Source organism: Sebastes fasciatus, chromosome 14, assembly GCF_043250625.1.
Source record: "Sebastes fasciatus isolate fSebFas1 chromosome 14, fSebFas1.pri, whole genome shotgun sequence".
Lineage (NCBI taxonomy): Eukaryota > Metazoa > Chordata > Actinopteri > Perciformes > Sebastidae > Sebastes > Sebastes fasciatus.
The window spans coordinates 21843605-21868078 of NC_133808.1; the positions used below are offsets into that span (position 1 = coordinate 21843605).

Below are 24474 nucleotides of genomic sequence, written 5' to 3' on the forward strand. Positions count from 1 at the left end.
ACACATTATGAAAGAGTGGCTTGAATTATCCTCAGAAATGTTTCAGGATGATCCTGAGGTAGTCACCCTCATAAAAAGACACCGTATTGCTTACAGCCTACTATAACATAATGTACTCTTGTGATTAATAATCTCCAGATTTAAATACTAAATTGATTTATTACAAAGAAAAACCTACATTAAGAAAGATGAAAACATGATCTGGAAAAGGAAACAAAGTGTTTTTTTTATCATTAGTTTTCAATAGTTTGATCAAAAATTATATTAATATTTGTGTGTGACTACAGATATGAAACCCTCATAAAAAGACACCGTATTGCTTACAACCTACTATAACATAATGCACTCTTGTGATTAATAATCTCCATATTTAAATACTAAATTGATTTATTACAAAGAAAAATGTGCTACATTAAGAATGGTGAAAACATGATCTGGAAAAGGAAACAAAGTGTTTTTTTTATCATTAGTTTTCAATAGTTTGATCAAAAATTATATTAATATTTGTGTGCGACTACAGATATGAAACTGTACTAAACATCTTCCTTCCTCACAAATCTTTTTTGGCCAATTTCCACCATATTGGGTCCCAAATTAGGCTTCAAGAACAATATATAGTGAGATTAGAATAAAGTCACAATGAGCCACTGACACATAATGCGACCTTTATGGTGTCTCATATGAAATATTAGAGAAAATGTCATATTGACTTGCTCGAGAAAATGTTTGTCTTCTTATTAGCCTTGGTTGCTGGAGGGCTGTTATTACTCTTATCTTGTCTTCACACCTCCTCCTCCTCACTGACGCACCTCTCTGAGCTCTGTCTATGGCCAAGAAAGCGCGCGACCGTCTGCGCGCGCCCCCCTCCGTCGCCTGACAGCAACCGGGTGTCGGCGTGAACGTCGCTGAGCTGGGAATGGACATTAATAGGGAATGTAATGTTCTTCTCCCACTGCCTGCTTTCTTCTGCCATTTAATCTCTGCAGCGGAAGCCAGGTAAGTTATTTTTTTTTTTGCAGGTTGCACATTTATTTAACAGACAAGCTGTCATGCAGTTTCTGAATTCATGGACCGAAATGGGGAAGTATAGTTGCACATTAGGTTTAATTGATATGACATAAATGTGCAGCTGTCATCTCCAATTTGCTTTTAAATATTGCACTCATCAACGTTGTCTCTGTACATTTATAAATCTAAGCAGAGCACTCACTTTGCCTCCACCTCTGTGCTGAGCAACTATTTTAATGCATGTAATAAGTCAGGGCTGGGTGATCCCATAGACTTTAGCATGATGCATCTATGCATCTCTGTCTTTCTAGAATTTCTGCCAATGTGTCCAATCCAATCACTTTTTTTTCTTGATTACTGTGCATGATAACCAGAGAGGGAGATTTTTAATTATGTAAGAGAAAAAAAAATACATGTATGACTGACTGTTGCAAGCATCTTTACCAGACCTGCCTCACCAAGAGGGAGTAATGATGAGGAGATTCCTCTTCTTCTGGAGGGTTGATCTGAAAGTAAAGGCTCTCCAGTGCAGTGGCAGCATGTGTATGTGTGTGTGTGTGTGTGTGTGTGTGTGTGTGTATGTGAGAATGTCCAGTATGTATACTGTATCTGCTCAAAATTAACTTCATATTCGACTTTATTAAAAGTAAGCAAACGTAAGACCCGCTGGAGTTCACCTGGGAATCTGTTTTGCTGCAATGCAATGGTTGTTTGACCAGCAGGAGGTCCACGTAAGGAGCTTTCCTGGACCAACCCATGGAGGATCAAACCCACAACATTATATGAAGTGTGATCAAGAAGGATGGTGTGTGCCGTAGAGATAATATGAGAAAGGGAGCGCAGTGTGTGTGTGTGTGTGTGTGTGTGTGTGTGTGTTGCAGCATTTGTGCAAGATACAGGCGGACTGGGTTGGTGGTATGAAGAGATAGTGAGGGATGATGAGGGAATCTCAGGGGTGAGTGACTTGCAGGCTTTTTCATGTAGATTCTCAGGACAGTACATCTGAGGTCGGGATGCAAACTCTGGTCTTTTGCCTTAAAGTTGGACACGCTACACGCCCATCCTCCACCCCAACCCTTTCTACCTCACTACATAAAGGAAACACCATCCTGCATTGCACTCTGATAGTGATGTAACATAATGGATGTAAGGGCTGGACCTTGCATGTGCACAATACAAAGTTATGCAAATGCATTTACAATAAAGTCAGCGATTTGATTGCAGTGGAGGACATGTTGCTGATGACCCTTTTATTTAATTACTTGAAATATTGACGAAGGTCTCCACATTGGGCTCTCTTTGGCCGAGGAGACACATTTGCTACTTAATTACTGTGGGGGAGTTTTCTTGGAAAGAAAAGACTGGACACAAGTGATGGGTAACAGAGTCAGACCAAGGACACGTTGTGGCTGATGATGATATGCGGCCATGGAGGAGCGAGCATTCAGTGTAGCTCTGTAGCACTCTGCCAAGTGGGCGTTTATATGGGGATCCACCAATCCCACTTTCGCTCTGATACTGATGATGAGACTGTAGCTATGCACGACTTCTCAACTCAATGCATCATTTTTATTCAAGACACATGTGGAGATCAGTGTAGAGTACATACATGCACCCGTAGGCTATTATGATAAATGAACCTAGTTTGCATTATTCTTATTTGCATTCAAATTTCCTTGTATTCTTTGTGTGCGCTCTTATTTGCTTCTGCAAGCACCTTATTTCCCTTAGGGGCTCACAAAACTTTAATATCTCTTAAGCTGACACATTTGATGTCAGCCAGTTAGCCAAGTAATGAAACAATAGTGGCCATTTTATAGAGGGGAATTTGCAAGCTTACATCTTGCATAACGTAACTGCACTGCCTTTACAGCTTTAAAGGTGCTAGATTCGAAATTCAGAGCATATCTATGTTTGAGGGATTGCCTCCATACAGCTTTCAACGTGGCTCAACTAGCCAGTGGGGCACACACACAGGGACTCACATGCACTAAAAGAAATGCACGGCCAGCCCGGCTATGTAAGATCAGAAGCCCGGATTACAACACACACAGAGTGTGACTTCATTCTCTGCTCATGTAGACATTCATTTACTACATCCTTACATAGCAAATAGTTGGTTGCTGCTATATTAATGCTCTGGAGTTAAAATGTAGCACATTTTTTAGTAACAAGCTTTATTTACATAGACTATTCCTTAAAAATGTTTGAAAGTGCTTTACAAGGCAAAAACATTGCGATAAAAAAAAAGGCAAAAGCAAAGAGAAGCAATAACAACAATCATGAAACACAAGGAGAATAAAAGACAGTTTGGCAACAGCTAATGGAAAACATAAATAAGCAAGGGTGCAACAGTAAAAACAGAAACACGTGTCAAGCATCGCCATAAGCTCCCTCACAAAATTCTCCCAGAGTGCATTTTGGTCGTCCAGGTATAAGAAAAGATAAAGGATTCTTACAACTTTATGTAAATCTGCATATGACATCAATATTTGCACATCATTGACCCTAAGCATGAGACATAGCTGAAAAATGTGAATTTGAGAAATCCTGAGTGGTGATTTTAGTCAACTTTACACAGCATGCTTTTTTACAATATATGGTAAAGGGACAAGAGAGAGACAAAAAAACTATGCATCTACCGACTCTCCTGTCAACTGCGTGTTGTGAAATTGTGCTATGAAGATTTCACAAACTTTGACTGTTGAATTATAACCTGTGACAGCCAGCTGGCAAACAAAATACAGTAGCTGAGCCAATTTGAAAGTGTAGAGGACATGGATGCTTGAGTGATATTAAGTAAGTGTTTCCCCTCTGTTTATTTTGCGCTGGAGTGGAGCACTCGGGTACACTTATTTTGTTTTTAGCCTTGTGGCTCTAAGTGGTGAACTGAATGTTTATTGATCTGAAATAAAAGCAAAAGGTTTATAATATCTGTAGTGTATATGGCCAGTACTTGGACAACCTACACAGCTCCATAGTTTTAATTAAGCCTACTATTTCTGTTTTTATAGCGCCAGTTTTGCTCATACCGCTGTGAGCTATTTGCACTAATATCAAAGAATGTACAGTAACCAGCCTCAAAGTACATGGCCTTATGTTCTTTGACTGAGTGTTTGTTTGCTGGTGTTTACTCTTGAAATTAAGTTTGTCCTTTCCTGTGACGGAGCTGTCTTTACCTCATACTGTCTGTACCTCATGTAATTTCATTAGGACGAAAGCAGTTTGTGTAGCTGAAATGTCCTTATAGTCCTACCACGTAAATTAGATTGATGAGATGAGTACTTTTTTTTTTCTTGGCTTGTTCTTGGCTTGTGGAGATTTTAGGTACGCTCTTGGTGTCTTTGTATTTTCCCCTGGCTACTAACAAAGCCCAGACAGATATCTGATGTGCAGCTTTCCACTAACTTGGCACAGAGGCGAGAGCCTCAATCAAAATCTGTCTGGACAGATCTTACCTATTCATGTCAGACAATGAAAACAGCCCTTTTTGAGCTCTCTTTTTCCCTAATGTGTCTGCTAGCACTGCTTATTGTGAAAGTAACTGCATCTCAGCTACCTTTAAAGGCCCATAGCCTTCAGGAATCAATGTTTGATTAATTGTCACCAATCCATGACAGATGAGAATTCAAATTAGAGGTTCTTATGCCAACGTTAGTATGCAAATGCTAGACAGCTCTCATATTTTTTTTCATGGACCTTTGAAGACATTTGAGGGGTCTTCAAAACCAAGACAGCATAGAGCGAACATACCGGCTCTGCCATAGGGATTCTTGTTTGTGTGTCCGTGTGTCTGTGAGGTACCACGCACAGCAAAAATAATGAGAGCCAGATGGAGAGAGCACCTTTTTCCCTGCTGTTGTCTTGTTAGCAGAAATGAATTTGAGATCATATAATAACTGACTTTGTAAAGATGAACTACTAACTTTGACAAACCTGTAGGGGCTACATCTAATAGAGTGGCCGCTGTCTGAGAGATGGTCTCTGCCCATGGCCTCGTACAGGAAATTGACTCCTAATGGAACAAGAGTAAAAGCCTAAAGCCCCACTAGCGCCGCCTATGGCTGCAATGTCCATTCAATTTCACAAAACAAGAGTGTTGGATGGGATGAGCAACATACTGTACTTATATTTTATTCCTCTTACATTCTAAAGATACAAAATGTGTCTTGAGGGTGGAATGGAGGGAAGAACATTTGGTTATTTATATCCATCCATTCACCCATCCATCCAACCATCCATCCATCTATTTGTTTTATGTTCCCAAGTAAGTTACTGATCTATCATTACCAAAACTAAAAGTGTATTTAATTGCTCCTCATCAACTCGTAAAGTCAAATAATTCCAGTCGACAAGTCTAATTTGTTGGTAGGACGACATTATTTATTTGTGACTTCTAAAGATTTGGTCAGGTTTAGGCACAGAAACAACCTGGATAGGTTTAGGGAAATATTGTTGAGTTGTTGTTTGGGTTAAAATTACTACTTCGTCAAAGTTAGGGCGGGGACTTCATATACAAAACACGTTGACTAGCTGTCCCAACTTGAACTCGAACTGCCGTGTCCCATGTTGAAGAACATTATTTTGTTGACCCATCTATCCACCCTGACATCCTCACATGGACTTTGTCACTTTTGTCACTTTGACACAGGTAAGGTTTTGAGGCTCTTGCTGTCATGACTAATACTTTCTCTCATTCCAGTTAGATAAGGCTATCTCGCTTTATTATTATCAACAATCCTGTGACAATAAAGGCAGAATAAATTGAATTTGTTGATTCCAAGTTGGACCCTCCTCCCTGGCTCAACGAGGGGTTAGGGTGCTTGCCAGCAGGTGAAAGCCAGCCCTAGATTAACCCTTGTTTTGGAACAACCTTTGTCCGCTTGTTTTTTTTTTAGCAGTTGATGCCCAGAAATGTCCCAAATACAGTAAAATAATACAGGCAGAGGGCATAGTCTCTGCAGATACAGACACCACCACAAACTTATTAGTGATGATTGAGAGGGATTATTTCTCTATGAGTATATACAATCCTACTCATTGTGCTTTTAATTAAACCCACTAATCAGGATTGTCTGTGCATCCACAGCCTTATACAGCTCATGTCTCAATCCATTGATTTCCAATGTAACACCCTGTGATTAACAACATGTCCAAGCTGCTAGCAACGAAAAACAGCGGAGTTATTTACATCCTGCAAATGCTTTCCCATCTGTCAAGTTTTGATATATTTATTAAAAATAGATCATCACCAGAACCAAACAAAAAGCACAAAGTGGCTTTGGATGCTATTCTCTGCAGCTTTAGAAGGACACACAGACTGACGAACCAACATAACCAGCCTTAAACTGAATTGCTGGGGTGGCAAAAAAATTAAGTTGTCAGAATGGAATTATCATTCGCTCTGCCTACATGCAGTATATGCTTTTATGTGAAATAGCTATTAAAATAGGATCCACACAAAGGACTCATCACAGAGCGTCTGCCATTATCACAAACTTGACATCTGTGAAAGCTGATGGTTGAAATTCCACCTCTTTGCTTTCATTGTTAAACACAAAACTGCCTGTACTCATTTTCCCATCTCAGATATTAACCTGATGCTTCAAAGAGATGAAAAGGTATATTTTCTCTTCTTTGTGTGACTTTGATTACTTTTATGTTTGTGGTGATTTTTGAGAAAGCAGGGCCATTTCCACAACCAAACAACATTGAACGCTTATTATCTGAATGCGCGGGACAAGTCAGAGATCAAAGCTAATATGTTAGGTTATTGCTTGGTGAATTTGGGATCCAGACAGCTCTCGGGCACATTGTAGCAAGCCCCACTTTGAATGGTCGATACTGTAAGCGATGCAAACAAGGGCCAACAGGTGTGAATGCAAATTTCCCAGTGGCTCTCTGCAGTTTAGGTTATGAAGGACTTCCAATTATTAATTTCCTTTGCTTGTAGTCCAATTTCAGCTCAGTTCCAGCTGGGGACTGGCACACGAGTTATGTGTAAGTTCACCAGTTCTTCATCGACCAATGAGGGTGAAAAGCATTGAATAAATTCTGAATGCTTAATAAATGTGCAGTACTTGATCTCATGTTGCAAAAGCGTTGCGCCCAATTTTTAGTACCTCAACTGATTTGCACGTGTAAGAGTGTTTCAAAACCGACTGTGCAGTACTTGTCCATTATTCATCCCATGAGGATTTGCAATGACCTCAACGACTCATTCCAGTTACTTTCAAGACTTTGTGTGTGTGGGAGGGTTGTAGATGCAGGCAGGATAATGCTGGTGTGAGGGTTTGTGTTAACTGTGATTATATTACAATGTGCACCACATCACTCTCTTTCTACTTGTAATTGATTTACTGCAAAAGTATTATCTAAAAGCATGATACGCTTGTTTTTGAGGGGATGGGTGATAATGATATAGATGAAAATTGAGTACCTCCAACTAGTGATGCTGTTGAGTTCCCCAAAGAGATATCTGTTTTGTTTTCTGCCAAAGTATATGTCCCGTGAAGTGTTCCCTGCTTTATAGGCCCAATTTTATTGCTCTCCTAATCTATATTGGAAAGTAGTCACAGCCTCATAAGTGGTTTGGAAACCCATTGGCTCGATAGCAAATCCTCTGGATGTTGTTCTGGTAGGTTCGTAATAGCAAGAGACTTTCAATTGTACACATCTTTGAATAAATGTTTTTGCTATCTGCTGAGTAACTACAGCACATCTGAAGTACTCTGACCCAGACATCATTAACAGAAAATCCAAGGCACTGCGGCCACTTCTTGACCAAGAATTTGGCAATAATGGTTTGGTTTGAGTTAATGTTTAAACTAGATTAGATAGCATTAGATTAGAGACAAAGTTATGTCTTAGTGAGCATTTCCATATCTATAATGTTTTGTGAGCTTTCCGCCTGACATTTAACAATTAGGAAATTTAATTTCTGACCACAAAGGGTTGGGTTGGTCAAGGTGGGGTTTACAAGAAGCGTCCATTAAATGACTTCCAGTTTGTCATATTTACAGTTAAACTAATCTAATATCATTGCCACAATCATTTCAGAGGAATCTGTTATTGGCGTATATTATAACTGAGTGTAGAGTCGAGCATTGAGAAATGCTCTTCCGAAGTTCAAACAATTAAGCAAGGTTTTAAGCATGGAAGCCCACAAGCAACTGTGACTAACACGCTTCAGTTTAATACATAAACAATAGAGTGAAGTCAATAAATGACAGGGATATAAAATATAACAAGTTTCCTATACTGCATATCCACACCACAACATGGGCTGATAAAATACAGTAAAACGTCTTGCATGCTCCTGCTATCCAGTTGTTTACTTGTATGTTGTTAAAAACATACAAACGCCATTACTTATCAGTTATCTGACAACATATTTTAGCTTTTGAGAGCCTGTGTCTCACAGTGATAATCCAACAACAAAACTGAATCATTTTAGGTGGATTTCTTTGCAGTGTGTAAACTATGACTGGATTAAAATCACAAGCTGTTAAGGTATAGTAACCTCACTTCAGGTCACTACCAAGTCAGTGAGCAATTAAAGTCACTACTACCATAATTGGTTATTTTACAGAATTGCACACTGGAAATAATTGTTTTATGCATAAGCACACATCCACATTTTATTTAGCATATTTTTTTTCTCATCTGTACTTCCTCTTTGGCCTGTGTCTTGCACTGCAGTAATGCGCTTGGAATCAATACAAGCTTCTCTTGTCTACTCTCTTAATTGTATTAATCAATTCAATAACTGCTTCTTTTAAACTTAACTTACATTTAGACATTTTATGTTAAAGCGAAACTTTCACAATTTACAATTGCATGGTTTTAGAGAGTGTTAGAGCTGAATTTGAAGAAGAAGGAATTGTTGCATCACGTTGTTTATATGTGCAGGCCCTTAATTTATAGATATATTTCACCCAAGCTTTGAGGATCATAAAAGTAACTTTGAAATCCACCACTCCAAGATGAGGGACTACAAGGAAAAATGTATATACCTGACTGACTAAAAAACATTTTTGCCGTCTTAAATTAATCAACCTCAGCTTTTATTTTGGTCTTTCAATGTGGAAAAAAACAAATCAAAATCCTCCCTTCTGAAATCAGTATTTGCAGCTAATCCTAACCTTTACATTTAAAAAGGAAACCAAAAAATATACAGTACATCATGCATCTGTATGTGTGTAATAGTGTAATGAAAGAGCCCCTCTGCCTGACCATAGCTTTTCATCTATGTGAGAACGTTTTCAATGTATATTATTAGCTGGCAGTGGTGAACTGAGTAAAGGCTAATGGGCCTGCTGAAAATATACTGTAGCTTTGAAAGCCCTTAATCTCAACACTTGATAACATAATTCAATTGGTAATTTGTAATGTATTCAAACCCTGCAGGCAGCTATGTTAAAGTCATTCTCAAGCATATTTAAATTATAAAGCTGCATGCTGCTGCACTCAAAGCCTTTTCTCTCACCTTGCAGGTTTTAATCACTCATCTGTTTCCAGCAGTGGAGAGCATGCAGCTTGACTCAGCAGCATAACAGAAGAAAATTCAGTAATGTAATTTACCTTTTCAGAAGGGTTTTAGAATTTCTTGAACTTGAACATGTGACTGATTCATGCTATAAAGAAAAAATCCCTGCACATCAAGTTCTCCTTACGACTCCTCTCACACACACAGATCCACCTTGAACAATCAAATACAGCGAGTGTGCCAAGAAACTACTTATTTGATATTTTATCACCTAGTTTCAATCCTGCATTAGTACATCAGAACATATATTACCAGAATGAGAATATGCCAGTATAACCTTGATCTGTACCAAACAACTGCAAGGAGACTTACTGAATAGATGGGTCCGTTTCCAAGCAAACTGATGCAGTAAAGTGAACAGTACCCCTGCACTATTTATGTGACAAAGTTCTGTCACTGATGGCAGTGCTGTTGATATATTCAAGGACAACCTGACTTCTGAGAAGTCAGATTTTGCTGTTGAACACTAACCTTTTTAATTCAAGAAACATCTAAATTCACATTATCTTTCTCATAGTGTTGACGGTGTTTGATGTCGCTATAAAACAGAACAAGAAGGCAGTAGTAGGATAAAGGCACACATGAAACTAAATCAACATTCACTCTCACTTCCATTCTATGCAAGCGAAGGGGGGAAAAAAAACATTCACTTTCGGTGGTTAAGCACATTCGCATCATCGCATTCGCGTGGTGTTCATCTTTGGTGAACTTTCAGTGCGAATATTGCCTAGGCAGGCGATGGTCACTCGCCTGCATTCACGCATGTGTGACCGTGCCTTAAAGGGATAATTCAGATGTTATGAAGTGGGGTTGTATGAGGTACTTATCCATAGTCAGTGTATTACCTACAGTAGATGACGGTCGGCACGCCTCCAGATTGGAGAAACAGACAAGAATACCGACATGGGAGCAAAGCAATGTACTGCTGTAGACGGGAGCAGCAGCAAAACGTATTTCAGCCACCTAAAGAAAAGCTCACGGTGGGCATTTATTTTAGCTTTAAGACTGAGCCCACTTTACAGCCTCTTAAATGCCATTAAAAGATATTAAAAATTGCATTTCCACATGAATTATGTTTTTTTTACATGGACCTCCCTTCAGTTTAGCCATTTGCTTCATCGCCTCCACCCAAAGCATTTACACTAAGGTGCCCTCATTACAAGGTAACTCTTGTGGAAATACTTGAACGTTGGCAGAGGATATTAGCTCCTGCTGGTTTGAGGAACTATGCATGAGGTGCACTGATTATGTCAGTATTTAGGCTCATTGTGTGTTTGTGTGTGTGTGTGTGTGTGTGTGGGGGAATGTATTACTCATGTTGTGGGGACATGAATCCATCCCCATAACGTAAATCATTACATTTTTAGGTGAAGACTTGGTTTAAGGTTCGGGTAAGGTTAGGCTGAGGTCAAGGTTAGGGTAAAGGTTAGGATCAGGCATGCGGTTATCGGGTTACTGTAAGTCTCCAGGAAATTAATGCAAGTCAAAGTAATGTCCTGTGTGTGTGTGTGTGTGTGTGTGTGTGTGTGTGTGTATGTGTGTCTGCGTGGGTGTGTGCACACTTGGGGGTTGTTATTTTCACATAACGCATAAGGCATTTTTACATGAAACAAAATGTTTAGTATGTGCATATAAATGTGTGACAATTCTTTTGTTATCCTCACACATGATTGAGTTAACATGCATCCACAGTGTATTCCTCCGACTGAGAGAACGGCTGCTGTACAAACTCACTGTTTGATGTTTAAAGAGAAACTTTGTGCAAAAGTCATTGTTTATGTTTGAGAAATAATATCAGGTTAATACTTAACATATTGATTTATACACTAACTTAAAGCTGCATTTGTGACATTACTTTGATTTATTGCCGGTGACAGTTATTCTACTCATCATTGTATCTTGTATGAAAAGGTTGGGTGGGCATCTCTAGCAGTAAAACGTGACAGGCATTAGTTTATATTTATTTATAACACCCGTAATGGCAACTTGCCATCATATTTCACTTCCTTATTAAATTGGTCACATCATTTGACTCGTTCATGTGACTGATCATTGAAGATGAGGGCATGCCCATGCACGCTCTGAACAGATATGAAAAACATCCAAATCTTGCAGTAATATTCTCCCCACACCACCAGGATAATCCCTTTGATTGTTGTCTGTACAGGGCTATAGTAGCCAAAGCAGCATGACTTTCCATGATGCAGATGTGCCCATATGTGCAATGCAGGAAAACAAACTTGACTGATGTTCCACGGGTGTTATTTTTACCTCATGATCAGAGATATTGAAGCCTGACACTGTGCACGACTTGACAGTAGACGGGAGCTGATTGGCTGAAACCATAGGGAGTGTAGTCTAACAAGTGAATGCATGCTAATGTCCAAGGAAGCATTTCAGACTTTTTCTTATTTTGAAGGCGGGATTCAAATACAAAGCACGTTTTATTATTCTATTAAGCATCTTTTATTATTCTTATACTTTTTTATAAGACCACAAGTACCATCTAGAAGTCATCTAAACCATAAAATTGTTCACTAGGCTTTAGTTGCCAAAACTGAATGTTGTAAGAAAACAAATGAAATACTATTGACAGTGAACACTGATTATTGATTATTTTGTGATTATTTATTGTGAAATGTAATTATTCATTAATATGTAATTTAGCTTTGGCAATAATGTAACCTGAACATTCATGCCAATAAAAATTATTTGTATTTAAATTTGAATACTTTGCAGATAAAAAACTAAATCCATTCTGCAAACATATTGCTATAGCAAATTAATTGTATATACTGTATGTACATAATTGTAAGAGGGCAATGGGGTTGCTTGCAGCTAAATGTTTGAGCAGATATTTTTCTTAAGAGCTGATCGGACCAAAACAGAACTAAAAGAAGGTGATTATCACATCTCAGTATTCAGGTAGCCAGACCACAGCTCCAAATGGTGATAAGGTGATAATGTGTGTAGGTATATTTTGCCAACACATGAGCCAAAACAGCTTCATTGGCTGGTGATGTGTGGTTGCTGTGAATCTGGCAGCTTGTGTTGATGTTTCTCAGTGTTAAGGGGCCATGCAATCTAGAGAGGCAAACAATTTCATCATTTAATATTTTTGGCTGCTGATATTTTTTCTTCAGGAGTTTTCTAATCTTGCTTCTTCTCCAGGAGAGTTACACTTTTAATTCATTAGGACCATACCTTTCCACCTGAACATGATTAGTGACCTTAATAGCTGTAACATTTCGGTATCAGGCCATTACTTATATCAAACTACACGGTATGTTAAATATTTAAAAAAATACTCAAAATATCCTGTGGCTTTTTAACCCTAATTTGGTGAGAGATAATAACATCTGCTCTTTCCTGGCAGCTACTGTAGGCAAACACATGTCTTTGAAGTAAATAGCACAGATATGTCAGACTCCAGTTTCAGCCTTCTGACAAGATAAGTCTTTTGACAACCTGCATTTTTATCTCCAAATGATATACAATTTAGAGGCTGTTAGTAATAATATGACACATTATAACACTATTTTGAGAAAAATGTATCATACCACCTGAAAAGGCTGTACTCTAAATACTGTGTTGTTTTTGTAAAGACTCAAATACTATAGGCTACTGGTGAAGCTTAGGATCTAAGTCTTAGGAGAAATCCTCTTAATTTGCATTATGTGATAAACGCAAAACCTATGCGTTGATTGTTAAAACACCATTTATGATCTATGTGGGCCACAATTAAATAAATAACACATCATTCTGCTTCATGCAATATGAATAAGCAGAGTAAAGAATATATAAATGTGCCTTTATATTTAAAAATAATTTGATAAAATAATTTGAATTTCAGCTGTTATGCTAAACAAATACATATTAATTCATATTTGTCATAGTTGTATTGGAGTTTATTTTCATCTCATTATAGCAAGCTGCAGCTTTTGCTTTTACAGTATTTTTTCATTTCATAGTGACAGATTTTCCCAGTGACAGTTAATTTAATAGGCACAATCACAACAGCTACCAGCTTGGGCATGTGCACAAGGACAATGAGGATGTATCCAAGTGCACCAGCTTTATGGCTGATAAATCCAGAACAGGCACAAAAGAGTTAGGTGACGTGATGACATTGAAGGCCCTTCCCCCACTTGGAAAACATGCAGTGTCTGCTATTGTGCATTCACATAATAAAAAAATAATTAAAAACATTGAAAAGACTGCTCCCTTGTTCTATTGAATGCAAACACAAAAAAAGAAAAGAAACAAAAGTTTAAACAGACTACTAAAGGGCAATTAATTTGACCTGACTAGGAGGCTGTGTAAAGTTAACTAAGGACGTTTTCTGAAATTAATAAAATCCAAGCATTTTTACAAACTTATCTACAGACAATCAAAATGTATTTTAAAGTCTTTGTGAGATTGAGATGAAGAATACTACATTAAAATAGGCCCAATAGGTCTCCATTCATCTCCATTATACATGGATGGCAGCAGAAGTCTATCCAGGAGAAGTCGATGATGGCACACAGCTGTTTCAGTAACCTGGCGACTTGGATGAGGTCACAGAGAGATGATTGGTGGGACTGGGCAGTAGTGTTGTCAGGATGTTCAGTGATGTAGAGAGGAAAGTAATTTTTCATGCAACTGTGTGTGTCTAGTGCCTCCCTAAAATGTCACTATCCCCCAATGATGGTTTGCAGTGTAGAAACTCAGAGAATACAGAGTATTAACTGACTAGTATTATGAGTGCAGATGCACACGTTTGTTATTGTTTTGCTGTCACTTGATTTAAAGACCCTTATATAGTGTGTATTGCTATCTGCCACAATGTCAAAGCTGTTCAAATCCTATAGGGGCTTTAATCAAGGTAAACAGTGGATCAGCCTGCTTAATGGCGGTGGACTTTGATGCAGCGCTTTCCAATTAAAGAGCGCAGATCAAACATACCACCAGTCATGCTGGCTTCAAAGGGACTCAATCAGCTGAAAGGGAATACCTTCACGGAGTCTAAAGGAAACTGTTGATGACAGACACCAGTAACAATTACCCATTGATTTTAAACTCAGTGCAGACTGCTCTTGGCAGGTATTGCTAGTCACACTAAACCTGTATTGTTAACGTGGATCCAAATATGTGTACTGGTTTTAGAATCTCTCTTATTCACTGCACTCCAGATAAAGGCTTGTGTGGATGCTTTTTCCCATAATTATGGAGAATGTTTAATCAGAGTGGGTTTGCACATTATCTAATTGCTGTACCACATGTGTGTGTGCTTGCCAGTGTGAGCAATGTTGGGGAAGTTACTTTGTAAAGGTATTACTTTAAAGTTTTAATGAGAATACTGTCCCCATTACTCAATAAGGAAATCAGTCGTATTAGCATTTTGCAGTGTGATACAACACTTTTCGGTGCTCCCTGTGTTGGTGGTGCAGAACTGGGCAAAACCAGTCTTAGTCTGCATAGCAGTGATTGAGGCATTCTCACCAGCATCTGTTACAGGATAATTCTGCCATCATTTTTTACGTCTACATGCAAGTGCTTTGACGGAGTGCTTTGTCAAGATTGCATGCTGTGTACAGGTGATTACAAGATTATAGATTCTGTAAATTAGCTGTGTTGCCATACATCATCAACTTCCCAGAAGCATTATCAGTCATTCATGGTGTAGATATTTGTAATGGCTGACTTGTACAGCCTTCATTCAAATGAGTCAGTTAAAGCATATGTATGAATATCAGTCTCAGCCCAAAACACAATAGTGAAGTCCAAGTCAGTACTGCATCAAATTCAAGGGAGCCTCCGTCTTAAAAGTTCATTCACGTCCGAGGTTGAGTGTAGGGGCAAACCAAACATATAGACCCACAAATGTTAAACAAGAAGAACCAAAAGATCCTTTTTAGCGCTGTAGGATACAATAAAACTTTCAGCCAACACAACATCACTTAAAGTCCCTCTCCACTCAAAAATATGTTTTGCTTATTTGTTCCTTAATTTGGATGTTTCACTGAGCAGAATGATTTATGTGCAGACTTTGACACTAGAAGGACAATTTCTCACCTTAATATGTGTGCAACACGTGTGCGCACATGCATGATTTTGTGACATTACACCTAGTTGGGCCAATCATGGTCCAATATGTAACTGAAAGCATCCAGTGCACATACACTGATAATGCTGCAGATGATATTAAGAACCATTACAGTTGAATACCAAATATTTACACAGCACAACATAAAATGCAAAAGATGAGGTCAAATTATCATTTGATTTGATGCGCTGATGTGTCTTAAAAACATATCATCCAACACTGGATATCACTGAAAGCGATGCTGTTGACAAAACAGCGTACATACTGTATTGTCTATAGCAATTAAAGCTGGTTAAAATAACTCAAACGCCACACTTACAGCAACAAAATAATCTGTTATGTCACCTGTATATACTAACTACCCAACATTACAAAAGATGCACCACCTCTGCCTCATTTGGATCTGGTGAGCGCTTGAACCAGTTCCATTGGATTCAGTACTCGGGGGGGGGGAGGGGGATCTCACCAGTTAATACTTCTATCTGCATGAAGCAGGTAGAGAGGGCTGGCGTTGACATGGTGTGCATCCGCTTGTGCAGTGAAACCCCAGCTGTGACACGCATGAAGTGATCCAGTCAGGCTGGAAACAAGGACACAGGTCAATGAGTGAGAACAGTGACTGCTGTAAAGTGGACATGACAGCAGTTTAGCCCACTCAGGGTAATGCTGGGAATGAATGACATCAACCCTTTTGTGAAAATGCGGGACAGAGTATGAGTCACAAAGAAATAGACATTAGCAATTAGCACATATTGTCTTTTAGTCACTTGTCATTATAATCCCAAATACCAGTCAGTTTTTTTGTTTTTTTTAGTAAACCTTGATGTGGAGCTATATTTGCTTGGAAGTGGTCTGTCAAAATGTGATTACAAATGACAGTTGAATGGGAATAATAATATTGGATTATTAGGGGATTGTTTAATACAAGTACTCAGCCCTATACAGAGCCCTTCACTTATTCATATCATCCCATGCCATTACCGTTCCATAAAAAATAAAGTTCATTATGTTACTTGATCATGTTTTATCGTAGAGTGCTTTTCTGTACCAGAAGAGCAGAATTCACCTTCAGTTATGTATGACATTTCTTTCCACTTTAATCTCAAGAGTAAACAAAAACACTATTCCATCGCTTTAGAGGGAGCCCTTTGCCGTATTACTTCTTGCCAAATTTGTCATTTACCTCGACCACCAAATTAAATAGACAGCAGATGAAAAGAGATGAGGAGACAGACCGGCAAATGAAAGAGAGTTGCTGTGCCGTCTTATGGTGCCGCAGTTAGTCATCTATTTTGCATCTTTCGTGAGCTGTCAGTCAGCGTTTTCACAACTCTCCTCCTTCACAACAACACTTGGCAGCTTGATGTCCTGCCTGGGCCAAACTGTTTGTGTTTCAGAGATTGTACTCCATGTGACGGATGCAGCTTCCCTGTTCTTGTAAGAGGAGAGAGAGAGAGAGAGAGAGAGGGAGAGACTGAATGTCAGAGGGTTGGCATTCTTTTCGGTGACTGCAAACCTTTTGAAATTAGAGGGTAGTAGGTGTATGTATATGTGTGCATATGTGTATCTGTGTTTACAGTATATGTCTTAAGGGTGCTTGCATGTGTTTGAGCTGTGAGTGAGAAAACACTGAATTAAACTATATCTCTACATCTTCATCTCTGAATGCGGAGGGAATATTTTCAACATGCTTCTGCTTTGTCAGCCTCCTCGTTATCTGCACAACCTGAATCTGTTACTTGCAGACTGTAGAAGCATCATTATACATATTGCTGTAGTTTGATTACAGTCACATAATAAGCAACTCTTTTTTGAAAGATTTTTGAAAATGCAGACAGTTGTTATTTGAGTGCTGAATAAATCTGCCAAATCTGATCACGGAGCTTATTAAAAGTTACTGAGCAGTGTCAGGCTGTGCTGGTTCTTATCTCTCATCACCCTCTCAGTAATGAGTAGATAATTAATGAAGAACATAATGTACTGTAGCAGCACCATAAAAAACAAAATTGAAAGTTACTGTATAATTTTAAAACAATGTGGCCATCAGTCAGTGAATGAAGCTGTTTTCCCTGTTTGCAGAATTCATGCAAGGGCACTGGGTTTTGTTCTGAACAAAGCAGAGAGCAGCCTCACTCTGGCTCACTGGAGCTTATCTTCAGATGGCCTTGAACAGAAAGCCTGTGTTTTAGAACACTTCCAGACAAAAGCAGATGATTTTCTTTGTTGCACATAATGACAGGCTGACACTGTAAGCGCATACTGTCAATCACATCGCTTATACATACTTGCATGCTCAGACGCACACTACTAAAAAACACGCCCCACTATATACTCTAAATATACGTTTGTGCACAAATACTGAAAAAAAATAAAATGTTTTCAGATGCACAGCTGAGAATACATCAGTGCAGTGACATAGAGCGCAACAGAAGTGCAGCAGTAATTATCATCTATCTATCTGTGCAAAGTAATCTGCATATCAAGTATTGCTAGGTTTTCTTCCAAATTCATTCGAGGGTAAATGGGAAGGAGTGCATAATTGCATCATAACACAAAGGAAGACAGTTTTGTTGTCTCAAGACTCAGGTGTAAAGAAGCAAATACTCAAGCAAATACTCGTCATTGGTCCAAAGCAAAGCAATTTGTTCTAGAATAGCTGTGAAACCATTTGGATTTTGGATATATTTTGCAGCAAATGTAGCATAATGAACTGTGGCCGACTCTTCTCAGCAAAGAGCTTTATTAAAGTGTTTGGTGAAACTGCACTTTAGGAAGTAATTTTCTTGCACCGACCCTGAAAATCAATTTGTAAACCTTTGCTAACAGGCCAGAGCTGCTTTTTCAATACTGGCACTGTTAACAGTGAGCTGGGAGAGCAAACACAAATTTTATCTCCCATAAATTGTGTGTGCAGGAAAAATACGAAGTAAACATAAATTGCATTTAATCTAAAGGGTTTTTCATGACAGTATGCTTTATAGACTGTGTTTTTTTTTACACAATAAAACCATCACACTAAGCAAAGAGCACCAGGTGACTCAGGCTGGCGAAGGGATGGCCAGTGCCCACACCTTGAATGAAGTAGTGAAACAATACTCATCGTATGCCTCTTCACTGCTACTTCACATTTAAACTGTATAAGGTGCGATGATGATAAGAATGATACACCACAATTTCTGGAGCCTTTTATAAAAGGGTCGTAGCAGTAAGGGTTAGCTATGTTTCAACAATAAAAAGATATTTTTGGCTCTATATAGAACCCTTTTGGTCAAGAAGGGGCTTTGAAAGTTTTCCTGGTAAATGATATTAGCTGGCACTTTGCCATCTGTTAGGGGGCTAAGTGAAGTGAAATCTCTTATCTCATTCACCTGTCATGTAGTCTTGCCACGCCGCTCACCCTCCAACCCCCTGGACCTACTCTGGGAATCCAACAGACTCCGCAGAGCCTTTGCTCCATCGCCACATTAACTAAAAGTACTGTACTTCTTGTTGTTTCTATAGCAACCGTTCCCACTCATGTCTTCAGGATACCGTGCAATGCGGAGAGTGAAGAAGATCTGCAGTGACAGTCATACCTGAGAGTTTTGATTTAATCGTATATCGGCTGTTGGTTAATTAATATCAACAAATGTGTATATTTATTCCCAAAATACAAAGAGTGATATTTTTGGATTGAAGCAGACACCGAATAGTTGTGTCTGATGTTGAATGACTTTAAATGTAAGTATGTTCATGCCAATAATTCCCAAAAAGTTTTCCACCAAATTTGAATCTTATTAAATTTGAAAAGCTTCTGAAACAGCATTTAGACTGTGATGTTATTATGAAAAGAACTCAGTGTAATCATATTAATAATCAAGCCAATGAGCTGTGATAGACTGGCCCTAATTAGAAGAGCAGAATGCATTGATGAATACTCAATCGATCAGCTTATAATAAAAGGCAATGGTCCAGAAAGCGGTTCACATGAATTAAGTTAATTTAAATTCAAACATGCAAACATTAGCTTCTGAGAAACCATTCACCGCATCTGCTGTGTAGGTGTACTCGTCCTTGGCTGTAGCTTTACTTTGTCGTTCTCTCTTCAGTCTCCCCTGCCTATTCCTCTCTCTCCCCCTCTCTTTCTCACAACTTCTCTCTTTTGTTCCGTCTCTCTCTCACAGGTGTTGATGAGTGACAGAGATGATGTGATGGCAGAGCTAGTGGGCAGGACAGATCTGAGCAAACGGTCTGCTGCACACTGAACCAACTGGATGCAACACGTTAGAGCCTAGACAGGTAGGGTTGGCTAGATTTTTACTTTTAGAGTTTTGTCAAACTTAAGTGGGCAAGTTAAAGTAAAGATTTTCCAAGTATTGCCACCCATTAATGTTTCAAGACCTTGGGCACAGTCTTTACAGACCATTATCTTTAAAAGCACATTTTAAATGAAAACTTTCTTCTTATCCACTTGGGCATGTTTTATGTATGAAGTGCAGAAAGCAAAATTATTGGGTATAAATGTTTGAAAAAAGAAGAGGGCAAAGAAAGTGCAATTCTTGCAATCATTTCATAGTGCTAAAATGCTGACTGACTGATTAAATTCCACGCCACATTATGACCAGATTGAATAACAACTAAATAATATAAACAGCAGTCAAAAACATTATTGACTCCAAATGATTTGTTGTCTTCTGAATGGGAATTTTTGAAAATACAATTTCCCTAAGCTCCCTTTTTGTCTAATACACAACTCCCTTTCCATTCTGCTTACAGAATGGATTTCCCCAATTGCACTGACGGGGTGTTTGCCACAGGCAGCAGTGGTAATGACTCACTGGAGACCACAAAACTCCCTCCCAGTAAGATCCCGCTTACGCTGACTCTGTCTGTATTGGCTGTCCTGACTACATTCTTCAACTGCCTGGTGATCACCGCTATCGCAGTCACGCAAAAGTTGCATCACCCAGCCAACTACCTCATCTGCTCATTAGCAGTGACCGATCTGCTGGTGGCTGTGCTGGTCATGCCCTTCAGTATTATGTACATCCAGAAAGAGACCTGGCTCATCGGCCAGCCGGTGTGTACCATCTGGTTAAGTGTGGATATCACCTGTTGCACATGCTCCATCCTGCACCTCGCTGCCATCGCCATCGACCGTTACAGGGCCATTGTTGATGCAGTGGAGTACTCTCGCAAACGCACGGGGGCCAGGGCTGGGGTGATGGTGGTAATGGTGTGGCTCTTGTCCATCCTCATTTCCCTTCCTCCTCTAATCTGGCGGCACTACAACGGGGATACAGAGCAGGAAGACCAGTGCATCATGATGCACCATCACATGGCCTTCACCTTGTACTCCACCCTCGGAGCGTTCTACATCCCCCTGATGCTCATCCTCATTCTCTATTACAAAATCTACCGGGCCGCTCAGAACCTGTATATGCGCAGGGAGGCCAGCCGAGCTAGCCGTCACTCATGTATGACCAATGGCAGCATGATCCCGTCATCCCGAGATGGCGAAGACGATGGGGGACCTCGAAGTCCGGATCCTGTAAGCCCACCAGAAAAGTCTTTATCTGAACCCTCAACTGAGGAGCCTCCACCACGTGAACGGGTGCGTGCATCGGTAAAGGCCTTCCAGAGCAAGTCGCGCCGGCATGAGTCACGTAGTGAGTCACGCAGTGAGTCACGTCGGAGCCAGTTCTACCAAGGGCCACGGATCTCAGGCTCACGGGAGCGCAAAGCGGCATCAACGTTGGGGTTGATAATAGGGGCCTTTGTCATCTGTTGGTTGCCATTTTTTGTGAAGGAGGTGATCGTCAACACCTGCGGTTCCTGCAGTACTTCGATGGAGATGGCTGACTTTCTGACATGGTTGGGCTATCTCAACTCGCTAATCAACCCCCTCATCTACACCATCTTTAATGAAGACTTCAAAAAAGCTTTCCAAAGACTTGTAAGGTGCAGTCATTACCTCTGATGGCTACAATAATGCATGATGATACCCATACACCGCCACATGTAACCAGGAGGGGACAAACTAAAGGCTGGATGTCAGAGAGTACTGACTGAATACTGACTCAACGTACCTGAGAGACTATGGATTGACACCCATTTCCAGATGCTCCATCAGGCACTCCAACAGCCTAAATGGCACCAGCTCAGCAATGAGCTTTGCAGCAAAGTTCCACGCTTTGCTATTAATAGAACAGCCTGAGATTTCCTTGATGTTAATTGGTGTGTTTGAAAGGACACTGACATGTTGGTTTTTAGAAAATGGGCCATCGCTGACCTTTTTTAGGTCTGAGCTCTGAGCATTAGTGATCAGCCCCATTAAAGGGCCTTGAAATAGCTGACCATTAAGGCTTCTCCATTTAATGACCTCCCTTCTATCTAGTCCAAGCCGCTGGCTAACATGTGTAAAATACCACAGCATACCAAGTTGTGATTTCCTGTGGCCATGACATTAAAGAAGGGGACTTTTATCTGATTGACTGTTGCACTGATTGTTAACAGAAATTGTTGTTGAATGTGATATGTATTCAGCAAAACACTCCAACTCCAACAAATATGAATTATAAATTTGTAATGTGTGCTTTTTGTCAGGCGATGGCAATGATACTGGCTTAATTCATTTGACAGTACGAAAGCGGGAAGTTATTGTCTGCCTTTCATAAATCTCACACCGCTGAACTTAACATACCATGTTTTAAATGTTTAGGATAAACAGCTAAGAATGCCTTCAATGTGAATAAAATGTTTTATGATCTAGGACCAAATCATACCATTAATAACACATTCCAAATTATAAAAGAAAAACAACTTAGGGACCAATATAGAAATTGAGCTTGTTGTTCAATACAAAAGGGGTTAGAGGTTCTATAAGACACTGCCACTTTAATGATTTGTGATGTTTTGCACAAACTTTTTATGTTCCTTTAAGTTATTTCTTGGGGGTAATTATGTATTTATTTATTTATTTATTTATCTATCCTGGAGCCATTAAACACCCCATCCCATCTCACTCCCACGCCATAGCCAGCTTAGGTCAATGAATGTGAGAACACCCGGTGCAGAAATCCTCATTACATGAATCCCACTCAAGTACTTGGAATAGACCTACTATTTCTTTACTGCCTCCAAGAGGGCACACGATATGTTGATGGAAATATTGTGGATGAGTCATTTGTGAGGGTGTACTGTATGCCAGAGAGATAAATTGTGTCATACATGCACATACTGTACATCTGACAGTATGACCAGTATTTGTATGCTGTTTCTTTCTTTGTCTCTCACTGTCTCAATAATCAATAATAAACAGCCCACATATGAATGATGTCCCCCTGTTTTTCTCTGAGTTAATGATCATTTTCTGATCATTGGTCTGTGAGTGATAGGAGTACAGTATGTGTATGGATGGAATGATAGCAGGAATAAAATAAATGATAATTCACTGATAATATTTATATGTAAATTAATGTTAAGAGGATATACTGCAACCCCATATTTCGGTCTGCTGACTGTTAGATGTGAACAGACAAGGTGTGTTGATGCCCCCTTGTGGCTAGCGGAAAGACTATAGACTTTCCAGAACTGCATCACTCTTTCACAGTTTCTACATTTGAATTCATGAATCTGGAAATATCGAATTTTTCATTTTGCCTCATCAATCAAACAAGTAAAAGTTAAAAAAAATTAAAATAAAATTAAAAATAATGCATTAATGTGTAAATCCTCTTGGTCACATAGGCCATGTCTTATGGAAAATATATGTTTGCTTATTTAAAAAAATGCACAAAAATATTCTAAAAGACATCAAACCATAAACTAAATGCCTAAATTCACTCGACCAATGTGTGAAAGTGAATATTTTCTGTTGTTTCCACATCTTACCCAACACTCCCATCAAAGCCAGTTAGCCTTCAGTAACACAGACATTCTTTTTCCTCTGTCTTGTCAAACTTATTGTTATGAGGATCATGTTCAAATGCTGTTGTCTATTTTAAAAATGAGGGAAGAAAAATATCACTTTTATTCCCAGTTTTAACCACTAGTTTGTAATTCCCAATTCCACACACCGTTGTTGTGGAGCAGGTGGAAGGAAAGTGCTTTCTTTTGATGCCCATGGTGTGGCCAGCCGCTTCTGTTTTACCTGGCGGTCAGTAGCTTTAGAGGCTGTAAAAGTATAAGTCCACACTATCCCTCCTTCATTAAGGCACTCTGTGCAGGAAAACTGTGCAACCGTTGGGCAATGAGGACGAAAACAGGGGGCTTTTCTTGATTCCTGCCAACTGTGTTCACTGGAGCACACGGCTGCCACAGAGTTACCACTATCAGGAATAGAGCCTGGGTCTCAGCAGTGGTGTTTGCACTGCACCACCTATTGTGGTGCAAACTAAAGTGTGCAATTTGTTTCAAAAGTTTGAAATATAAAACATACAGGCTATAATAGCAGATGGTCTATGTGAATACACACAAGCTTTTGGAGTGCTTTCACAAACCCACTGAGCCCACATCTGTTATGCAAGGGGTTGTCCATCTCCATGGCACACAAACAGCTACAGCAGCATATAGCAGTGTACCCATCAGGGCAGGAATCAAGCAGGAGGTGAGGCTTTTTTCTCTTTCTCCAACACGGTGAGGAGAACAGGATGTCTCTCGCTGAATCATCCAAGCCCTAAAAAAAGCAGTTGATGTTCTCAAGGGTAAAGAGTTTACACAACTATAGGTACAGGGATTTGAAAACATAAGGCAAAAAGCCTCTTTCACAGAAGAACAATATGCAAAACGTAGTCAAAACATCTTCAATATATTTGTTCAAGTTTTGCCAGAATTGCTGTACACCTTTTAC

The 24474-nt window shown here is 39.4% G+C and overlaps 1 protein-coding gene across 1 annotated transcript; it reads left to right on the top strand.

The window, feature by feature from the left end:
• Nucleotides 1-842: 842 nt before the first annotated feature.
• htr1fa (5-hydroxytryptamine (serotonin) receptor 1Fa) lies at nt 843-23345 on the top strand. Its single transcript, XM_074659672.1, has 3 exons — nt 843-996; nt 19808-19922; nt 20400-23345. Exon 3 carries the CDS (start codon nt 20401-20403, stop codon nt 21601-21603), a length of 1203 nt encoding a protein of 400 aa, XP_074515773.1. The 5' UTR covers nt 843-996; nt 19808-19922; nt 20400; the 3' UTR covers nt 21604-23345.
• The last annotated feature ends 1129 nt before the right edge of the window (nt 23346-24474 follow it).

What these genes read in the sequence shown, in the direction of transcription:
- htr1fa (XM_074659672.1), top strand. Translation starts at nt 20,401, where the DNA reads ATGGATTTCCCCAATTGCACTGACGGGGTGTTTGCCACAGGCAGCAGT.